Raw genomic sequence first — 10821 nt, forward strand, 5'->3', positions numbered from 1 at the left:
CATCGCTCATCGTTAGCGCTGTTAGGTTTTAAACTATGTGACAACTCGTTAAAGCTTCAATCTTAGGTGAGAGCTTCTTCTAGACAAAAAAAAAATGACGCAGCTTATAGGGTTGCAAAGCTGGAGAAACAGCAGAGCTGGCGGCCCGTTTCCCCCCATTGGAGACTTAGCTGTTGCATCTAACATAGATTTCCGAACTTGCTGCAGAAAGTTCTCCATGACTGGCAGGGCCGAATAATTTTAAAAAGACCGCGTGCAGGCTTTCACATCTCTCCCAAAGTAGACCACGTTACTATGCGCAAGAACCCGCGGCAACCGGATTCGCGAACTCGGCGCTGTGCTCTCCACTGCACGTGCAAACGCACGTGAACTGGCGAGGAGAACATGACTGAAGCGAGTCGCATAGCAGTGAATCTTTTAAAAACATTTGGTATATACTTCATGGTGTACTGATCTAGAAGAAGTGTCTGTTGATAACTAATCTGCTAGAAATGCATACCCAAGTGATGTTACGTAGGAGCTTTTACCAAGAATAAAACGAATTCGCATCAGATTAGCCATCTGAGTTTTCGCACACGCAAAATGAACGTGCACTATACCCTAGCCGTACGCATCTTCGCTTCAAATTATCAGTATCTAAAATGAGCGATATTGGACTTACTAAATAACATCGCCGTCACATCACACGTCCTATACTTCCCGCCGCAATCACATAGAGTCGGTCCCACCAGGAAATATCAGGTGTTGAGAGAGAGAGAGAGAGAGAGAGAGAGAGAGAGAGAGAGAGAGAGAGAGAGAGAGAGAGAGAGAGAGAGAGAGAGAGAGAGAGAGAGAGAGAGAGAGAGAGACCCTTTCTGAATAGTCCTGGTTTGGGAGATGGTATACGACCCACAGACGCAGCGTGCCAGCGACCTCGGCCGCTCGTTCTTTAGGTTCTCTTGGATCATCAGGTCTGAGATGCCCAGCGCTTCCTCCCAGGGCTCGCCAGTGGGTATTGTGGAAACGGGGTCTTCGGGGAAGTTCTGTATAAGAATATAGATGGTGTCTTGTGCGAAACATGCGTAAATTCAAACTATAGAGATGGAAAACGCACGGTGGAAGACGCAATTCAATGCTAACCCATCATATCTCAATTTATTACTTGTATCTACAAATGGAGCACTCGGCGTTCACTGCCGTTTCTTTTCAAGAGGGTTATCACAGTGCAACTCCGTGGGCGTGTCGAGCTTCCCTATTGTCCTCCATCGCACGTGGTCCGGTGATTCCAGCCAGGGCGAGTTGTGCGACGGAAATCCACACACTCAAACGGAATGAAGGGCGGCACCAGCCAGGGTAAAAATCTTCCATGTCCCGGACATGCAAGGGTAACTAACTGAACACGCACACACACACACGACACTCGTTGAACCGCAGGATCAGACTTGGAGGCTGTTGTTTTTTTCTTCATTTCGTACAACAGTTCCAACAACCTTCTACGCATCAAGCAAAGAGTCCTGCGCACAATACCGTGGCCTCCGTAGGAGTTGACGCATGCTAACTGCGGTCAATTGTCATCTTCTGTTCTTGTGTCTTGTTTGTGCAACCTTGCATCACGGCTTCAACAGCAGCTGTAGAGACAACAGGTCTTCTCCAGGTAACTTGGCGGGCTCGCTGCATTTCACAACCCTGTGCAGGTGGTGCATAACCAACTACCATCGTGGTGGTCAGCATATAAGGTCTTCAGACGTGGCGCTGTAATTGTCACCTGCCTCGGCATTCTCTGCCGGGCGTCGTTGGTGGCTTCACTGTTTGTGGACTGGGTCGTAAGTGTAAGGTGGTGGCGCATCCAGTGGTGGTGCCATTGACAATGGTGCGAACGGAGGCTGTGAAGAGTCACCGTTGTGGGCGGCGTACAGCGGTACCTGTGTGTAGGGCATGGACTGCGGCGGGTAGCCGCGTTGTTGTGGAGGGTACGGCGCCACAGGAGACGTCACTGCACCCGAGACAAAGGGCTGCTGGTTTTGGTAGCAGTACGTCTGTGCCCCGGACGTCGCTGGGGCCAAGGGTGGCGGCACAACCGTCTGCTGCGCCAGCTGCCGAAGCAAAGAACGGTAGAATAAATGACGAATGCCAGTTACCGTTGCACTCTCGATACTGGTGAATTAGTGAATGAATTAATAACTACAAATATTTGTTATCTAATTCAATATAACTATAAATAAGTAGACCCATTTGTGGGTAATTATAATTATTAATAGTTAGAATTGATTGTGTCATTTAAATAAGCGAACTAAAACGCGCGCCAAAATCAGCTCGTACTGAAGTTCATGTATTCCGTTTTTCTCTTCCCCATGATGGTGATTACGCATCATGCGTTGATACAAGCATCATAAAACACACGAGAAATAGAGATGATGCATTCGGTAACCCTTTGCTTTAGCACGTTAGGTGTTGCTATAAAAGCCACTGATAAGGACACGCACGATCTCGACACAGTCACTCGAACGACATTTTACTTTCTCAGCAGCATATAAAAGGATCCCAGAAGAGGCAAACGCGAGCATACGTGGCAGATCACTGAAGCTGACGATAGTTCTCACAGCTCGACGTTTCATAACATCTATAGGTTTGCGTTCTTATCAAACACTCATTGTGGCGAGTAAGCTCCACGTTATCTCTCGTTGTTTATTAACGGTTAGTCTTTGCAGTGTGTTTACAGCCTGGTCGAAAACATTAAACCTGCACCAAAAACACCCAAACGTTCCATATGCACGCAGGTTTGCATTAATTCCTTCTAGCGCTTCTTCATTGCCTTGACACATCATAAACATTACTCTTACCTATAGTACAACTTGCTAAGCTATGGCCAAAGCGACGGTTGAGATTTTTCTCGCGAGTTAAGCCATGTTTCTAAGTGGATGACGTACGTGTTACCGACAACGCACCTTTCTTACATCTTAAACGTCGAGTTCATAGAGGCAAAAAGCAGAGAACACTCGTAATAACTTTTATCTCGCTACCGAAAGAACTATACCCTCCTGTCACCGATTAGGCGGCGAATCGACAGGAAGTCATCCTGGGAGAACTGCAGACGAACACACACCCACACCCAAAACGACTACACGTCATCCAACCTACTCTGATCCCCTCTGTATCCACTGCCAGACTCCAGCTACACTTTGCCACAGTGTCTGGGAATGCCAACGAAACCCGCATCTTCCCCCTATCCCCAACCCCTTACTCGATTAGTGGGAAAGTACACTGGCCAGCTCTTGCCCCGACGCGCAGCTACTGCTAAATCAGAAAGAGCGAAGATGGCCGGCCGCACCAACGCAGTCTTCACTGATGACCCCGACCACGATATGCTCACTTAAAATATTGTTAAAGATTATTTCGATTGATTGATTGATTGATTGATTGATTGATTGATTGATTGATTGATTGATTGATTGATTGATTGATTGATTGATTGATTGATTGATTGATTGATTGATTGATTGATTGATTGAAGTTGTTTTCTCACCGTTCTTTCCAGCATGCGTCGCCTCTTCAAGTGGCACAAGATGAAGGCAATCACCGTGACTACAAAGAAGACCACACTGCAGACGACGGCCGCTATGAACCACCGTGGCGTCGGGGGAGGCCAGGGCTTGGGCTTCCCTGCACAGCGCATGCGCAACCTAAGTGTTAGTATTGTTTCTCATAGCGCCGCAAAGCATCTCCTACTATTGCACTCGTTTAGTTTAGCGTGTAACCGAAATGCGCGCCAGGGGAGTGGAGCGGAAGAGCTACACCGCATGCGCACAAATCCCCCTAAGCACCCCTTGCGCGAGAGCGTAATTGCATTTCTGCTGCCTTCCAGCCGCACGCGGGACGCAAAGCGGTATTCAGATTGAAGCATTTCGCGTCCGAACAGAAAACACGGAGATAATGGCAATGCAATCGTATATAGAACGGTTTCATATCTCCAGTAGGGCCTGAAAAACGGACCTACACGCAGTTTATAATGGTTTGCAATAGAGTATGCAGAAAAAGCAGCTTGGGAGTCCCCCGTGCCTCACTAAGGTAAGTATCTGCAGAGAGGCGCTACACAGGCCAGTACTGGTGTGTGCGTCACGCCAGCACTTGTGTCAGTAAACCAACGTTATACGGAAATCGCTTATTTCTCAATGTTTGATGATCCATATTGCAGTGTATCGATAGCCCATCACATTCACTCTTAGCAAAGTGTCCTCTATAACAAAGCCGGTTTCTCGTTCCCAGGAGTTAGTTATAACGAGGATTTACTGTGCACGTGCATCAAGGCATTCCTGTCCTTGTTCAAGCTGCGCTGGTACCACGCTGGATCCCCACTGGAGCTGGATCCCCACTCGAGCGTATACAGACAGCAAAGCATACTTGCTTTTAACAAAGAGTCGTCTATAACAAAGCCGGTTTCGTGTTCCGAGAATACCATTATAGGGAGGGTTGTGTGTGAAGGTGCATCACGGCAATGCGGTCCTTGTTCAAGCTGCGCTGCTTTTATGTCAGTTACAACCTCAGTCTGAATACGAAGAAGAATGTTATGAAGTGTATGAGGGATACACACAGTACACGTACAAGTTATTAAACGCGGCCATGCACACATCATGCAAGTTCGGTTCATTACAACGACCACTTGGCTCCTATAACAGGGATAGCAATTTTGTCGCCGTCTTCAGAGAAATTTATTCGATGCTAAAGGAAACATGTAAAGCTGTGGCGACTTCCCCAGCCACTTCCCGGAGGTTTCTCTATGACGTCACGGAATCTTTTCTGTCCGATTGGCGGCCACCCAGCGAAGCTACCAGACATTACTGGGAGATTGCAGTGGTGCCTCTGGTTCTGTTTGATCAGGTCGATTGAATGCGAACTGGTAGTTAGCACAACGATAACTATGTTTTACTTCTGCCCTGTGCCACGTCACTCCTGCCAATGCTAAGTCGATGAAGCGCGAAATTTGACTGTTTTTACTTATTTGGTTACTTTTTTGTTCAAAACGTCTGTCATTGCTCTACTTGACCTGTGTGAGTTACCAAAGGCTGGTCTTTTTTTCAAACTAAACATGGTTATATTGTGTATTCATGGCCGATGTAGTGCCGCAACCCGCAAATGATCGACAAAGGAGCTTACACTCATTCCCTGTTACAAAGTGGTGAGGGAACTTGAAGGTGCGCTCCCAGTCGTCGTCTCCAGCGCGTGCCACGCTCCGTGCGGCGACTGCCAGCACTAGTGCCTGGAACTCCATGCGGGTCCAGGGTTCCATGGCTGCGGGAACAGGTGGACGGGCTGTTTGGGTTGTACACCTGAAAAGCACAGGCGTATAGATGGTATTCGTTGAAAAGTTTAGCGGTCATTTTCTTCGCTTGGCAACACTGGAAACGGCCACAGACATGGCTGATGTGCCACGGACATGGACAAGTACCGCCATCCCGCGGAGCCCGGCGTAACCAGTGACGGCGCACTCACACGGTTGCATGGAGGAGAAGAGGGGTGCCTGATCTGGGGGCGTGCGCACAACGTCGCCTAGCAACAGACGCTTGGCCACAGATATGGCTGCGCACTCGCATGGTTGCCTGCATGCATTCCACGCCATTTAATACCAGCCATAGGACGTGAATGGTGCACGCTACGTCTAGCAATTTTTATCCTTACCCGCTGCGCAAGCTCAGCGGCTAAGGCGTTGTGCTGATGAGTTCAAGGACGCGGGTTCAATCCCCACCGCGACGGCTGCTTTTCTGATTGAGGCAGAAAGCAAAAACGCCCGTGTGCCGACATTTTGGCGCACTTTAACGATCCCTGCAGGCGGTCACAATTAATCTGGAGCTCTCCACTACGCATCGCCTCATAGTGCGAGTGTGGCTTCGGCGCGTTGAACCCGCAAAATCTGAATTTTTTTATCCCACCTTTAAAGACAGCGTGCAACCCTTGCGGATTTTCCGTATTTCCTTCGTACCTGAACGCACTGCGAAAACTGTAGTTATCGCCAGCACAGAGCGGCAGTGGGTGATTTTCTGGTCGAGAAAATGTGCCTTCAAGTTTCTGCTGTGCTTTTGTTGTGCTGTTCTTTCAAGTGGCTACCGAATGTGTTTACAGCCGCAACTGAAACGAATGCGGCCAATGGCCGCGATCCAGCCGTAGTGACGTTCCTCAAGAGGGCGAAGTATGCCCATACGAGGAGTACGATGAGCAACAAACTTTATTGAAAATTGAAAAAAAAAAAAATCTTTTGGGCATGTTCGTACGTTATCTGGTGGGCTGAGGGCAGTCATTTTTGTCTAGATAAACGTTCTTTGGGACCCCCCCTGTTCTAAGCACGGAATGTGCTGGTTGACTACTTTCTGAAAGCATTCCGGATTTAGAAAAAAAAATAGTCGATAAGCGTGTTGCAGGGTCCCATTAAACGTTACAGCAGAGGTGGGGGTTACTCCCTGACAACATGATAATAAGGTGGACTGTATCAAAACCCTGCGTTCTCAACAGCGTCACAGCGCGCGGTAAAACCCTTATGAAAGCTGCCGCTTGCGCCAAATATACTATCCTCGCATTGATTGATTGATTGATTGATTGATTGATTGATTGATTGATTGATTGATTGATTGATTGATTGATTGATTGATTGATTGATTGATTGATTGATTGATTGATTGATTGATTGATTTGAAAATATGTCATTACTCTTAACAATTGAGCTGGAAAGCGTACATAGCTCCGAATCAGTCCATGGGTAATTGCGCGGATGGTAATAGGAACAGTCGCTAGACTGACTTCTGACCCAGTTCCGTCATAACTGAAGCCCGTCCGGAGTGCTGGGAGAAGGAAATGCATTCATTCGGAAGCTACCATGACTTCTTATGTGCATAACAAACATCCGAGATTTTTCAGTGCAACGAGGAGTAAATGTCGCTGTGGAACATCGCCAAGAAGGATGTTCCTGCTTTCGTTAAGCTCAAAGGGACAGGCAACTGATTTTCGTGGAGTATATTTTTTCTTTCCCAAATTAAAGGGCATCACTTTAAACGCCTCAACCCGAACCGGTTTTGCTGATAGCGCCCTGGAACTTTTGAAATCGGAATTGTTAGATCTGCCACGAATTCGTGTTCTGCCAAAAGAATGCTGGCAACAATGCCTGTGAGCCGTGCGACAACATAGTTTGAACTGCACGTGAGATTGAAAGAGGTATTCAAAAACTTGTCCTCGGATAAAACAACAATAATGTGCGACCTTCCCCATTCCTGTATGCAGTTTTTGAATCGCTCGTTGAAACCGACGGAGTTGTTTGGGCCCGTCTACGTGGCGCGACCTTTCAGACTTCAGAAACTTTAGTGCGAAATTAAATATATTTCCGGCGATTGTGATTGCCAAAAATGTATGGCGCTTGTTGGGTGTATTCGCTCTTTCTTTGTCAGTATTTTTGTTTGTTGTTTTCTCTCTCTTTATTGTTCCTGCTAAGGCAAAGCATATGTATTTGCCGTTACGTGAATAAACAATCAGTTGGAAGTTGATCACTATGAATTACCAAGTAGCCCAGTCTACAGCATTACTTCGACTACCAATTGCACAAGAACTATTCCGAGTTCTGCGGTGTTTTTTAGAAGGTTCACGTCAACATCGACGTCCTTCTCTGTGGATATCTGCAGTGGTTTTCCTAAGTTCCTGATCGGTCGGAATTTTGAGTAAGAAAACTGGGGCACAATTCCGTAATATAGACGAAATTACGAAATAGTCAGCTACCCCGTACGGCGACGATTTCAAACTTCGCGGGTGTTCTCCACCTCGTGGGACAAATGAGAAGCTTTATTCGATTCCCCGCAGCGGGCTTTTACGGCACTTTCTCCGCGCCGCCTGCCACGCCCCCTCCGGCCGTTACGCTCATTGCCGGGCGATTGCTAAGGGCCGCGCAAGGGCGACCAACCCACCGGAGGCCCTCGGCGGAGGAGGACGCCGCAGTGGGAAGGAGCTACACCGGGAAAAACCCTCGTTTGTTTTTGTCCAGGTGCGTCCCGCCACGTCAAGGCCGTCGGTGAGAACGTCGCAACAAACGATGTACCGGATTTGTCGCCGCTTTGCCCGCATTCTCACATCGGTCTCCCTTGGTGCAGTTCTTATATTCGTGCGTGGGTCGTGTATAGCTCCTCAGAAAATATGTTTCCTTTTCTTTTCAAAGGTCGAAATATTACCTCTTGTGAGTTGGGACTTCGCATATATGTGCGACACTTCCAAAAGTACGCCGTTCCATTATGGAAGCTTTATTTTTTCTAGTCCAAGTTACGCAATAATTGGCGGCTTTTTTTTTTCTTTGTTCGCGGAAAGAGTCTCTATTTCATTAAAACTTCGTTACAGAGCACAATAAGCAGTCCGTGCTGGATGCTAACTTTTCTTTGCATTTTTAAGCGGATAACTTGGTTTCGTCGCGAACAAACGGCTATTCCGGTTGTGCGCACCTTTAAAAAATAAAAAAAAATACAGCAAGTTCTCGTAATAATGAAATGGCTTTATTCAAAATCCTGCTTTATTCAGTGTGTCCTGGTTCCAAATGCAGGGCAGTAAGTGCTTACCAACTTCACTTTTAAGGAAGTATCGCTTATAACGAATCCACTTTCATGTTCCGATGACTTCGTTACAATTACGGTTTACTGCACATCATTCGCGTTTATGGGCGAGCTTATGTCGCCTGTCAACAAAAACATGGCACGGACACGACCCTTCTTTAAACTATCAGCCCTTTCTCACGCTTATTCGTTGCGAACCCGGCTACCGCATCTTTCCACCATGGTGTGGAGATGCTGATCTGGCATTCTCTTTTTGTTCAACTTTTTTTACGGAACAAACTTTAGCGCCTAAGATATCATATCAGGAACTCAATTATTTCAACTCAAATGTTACGAGCATAATGAAGATAATAGTTTGCATCATGCAGGCCAGGACCGGTGAGTAGCTTCCGAGGCCTGAAAACAACTTGGCTGTAATGCATCGCACACTCTTCGTGCGCCTGCGCTACTACGCTCACGCAAGTCTCTCTACAAGCGGTACGCTGCGTGTTTTTAAATAAATTAAAAGTATACAAATAGAAACATCCAAACGTTTCCTCGGAAGGCATAAAGCACAATTCTACAGGAGCCCCCAGTAAGTCGTTTTATCCGAATTACGTTTTGGACCGCTTGAACGTATCCTGCGGGTGTTAGGTATACCCCCTCTTTTACTAGGGAGTTTAAGCTTACCGCGTGTTCCGTGCGTACCGTGTGTACCGGGACCACATTGGGCATGCGCACATTCGTTCCAGTAGGGTGGCTTAGTTCCGCAGACGAACGGCCGGCCCTTGCCGTAACCGCGCATGCACGCGCAGCCTGGCCCCGGTACATGTGGTACACAGGGTACACACGAAACATACGGTACACGCGATCAGCTAAAAGTCTCTATCTACATTCGTAAATCGTAGCTGTGAAGTTCAGGCAGGCCCAGTGCCAGGCAGCGTTCGTTGGGACTTCAAGTGGAGCGCTAACTGCGTCGAAACTTCGATAGTGGTTAATTAAACTAGCGCCGGTGACGTCAGCTCAATTAGGAGATTGATAAACAGGTCACGACGGCAATAACGGGCTAATGAGGGAAACATGCGTGGACGTTAAATGATTGGCGTAATAACGAAAATATACCCGTTGTTCAGGCAACTAAGAAAGTCGCTGTGTAGACAGCAGACCACAGCGAATTTCAATAGAAATTTGTCATTTTGCCGAGCGTTTATCTCGTGTATCGCGATAGGGAGCCCAGAAAGGAGTATCTATAAATGAACCACCACAACAAAAGGACACCTCGAGATAACCACATTCCGCTGCGCGAGCCTAAGTGTGCAGGCAAAATTTACAGGCTTTTCCCACTGCAAGGCGCAAGGCACGGCATGTAGCAGTAATATGACGCACTGACAACAGGAAATGAGACCGCAGTTTTAAGACCTGTGGTAAAGCCCACAGGGAGAGCCGGGGATGGACAATAACAAATCCAGTACATGCACAAATCCACGTAATAAAGGCTGTACAGTACGTACCAGTTCCGATCTGCAATCCAGGTGATCTCAACAACACCACCAACGGCACATGCGGTCAAACGAAGCGCGCGTTATCCAGAGGCTGTCTTGAGCAAACTACGAGTTCGTTTTCATCACACGCGCGCGCGCCGACTGCGACGCCACGCCGAGAGACGACGTCATTAGTGGGCGACGTCAGGCCAGTCAGGCGACGCGCCGTGAGGGGAAAGACGCGCCTCTTGCCGGCGGCGTTGCAAGGCTTATTGGTTATTTTTGTTCGTCAGGAGGAAGTGACGCATAGGCGGATTGGGGACGCGCGCGAAAGTGGAAATCGTGTGAACGGCGCTTTCGCATAGATTGCCTTCTGGAGTAACAACACCGGGTCTTACTAGGTAGAACTTAAAAGCGATTATGTACAGTGGAGCGCAAAAAATAGACAGGGGCTAGAAAGACAACACAAGAGCGTTGCGTCTTTCCTAGTCCCTGTCTTTTTTTTTTTTTTTTTTCGCTGAACTGTACATAATGGAGTACCAACTAGGCAAGTCAATCACATAGTAGAAGCGGCAACGGGAGTTTCCCCTGCGCGTCTCATCGCCGTTCATACGGGAGGAACGAAGCGTGTGTTATTACGAGTATTTTGAACGTTACGCTAGTCATTTCCGTGTCTTTTATGGCTTAATCTGCTTATAAATTACAGCAGCTATGACAAACAAACTGGGCTGGGAAAGAGCAAGCGATGCCCCGTATAAAGCGCAATCTCCTTTCAAAACACGCGTGCGTTGACGTCATGAGTTTGTTGTTCG

General features: G+C 47.6%; 1 protein-coding gene across 1 annotated transcript; it reads right to left on the reverse strand.

Moving 5' to 3' along the window:
• Positions 1-1107: 1107 nt before the first annotated feature.
• On the reverse strand, positions 1108-10198 carry LOC144162443 (uncharacterized). The gene is made up of 4 exons (XM_077692969.1): positions 10040-10198; positions 5131-5303; positions 3503-3639; positions 1108-2072 (listed from the first exon to the last, which is right to left on the reverse strand). Exons 2-4 carry the CDS (start codon positions 5261-5263, stop codon positions 1782-1784), a joined length of 561 nt encoding a protein of 186 aa, XP_077549095.1. The 5' UTR covers positions 5264-5303; positions 10040-10198; the 3' UTR covers positions 1108-1781.
• Between the last annotated feature and the right edge of the window lie 623 nt (positions 10199-10821).

This window comes from Haemaphysalis longicornis, unplaced genomic scaffold (assembly GCF_048455015.1).
Source record: "Haemaphysalis longicornis isolate Haplotype H1 unplaced genomic scaffold, Haemaphysalis longicornis Haplotype H1 scaffold_12, whole genome shotgun sequence".
In the NCBI taxonomy this organism is placed as follows: domain Eukaryota; kingdom Metazoa; phylum Arthropoda; class Arachnida; order Ixodida; family Ixodidae; genus Haemaphysalis; species Haemaphysalis longicornis.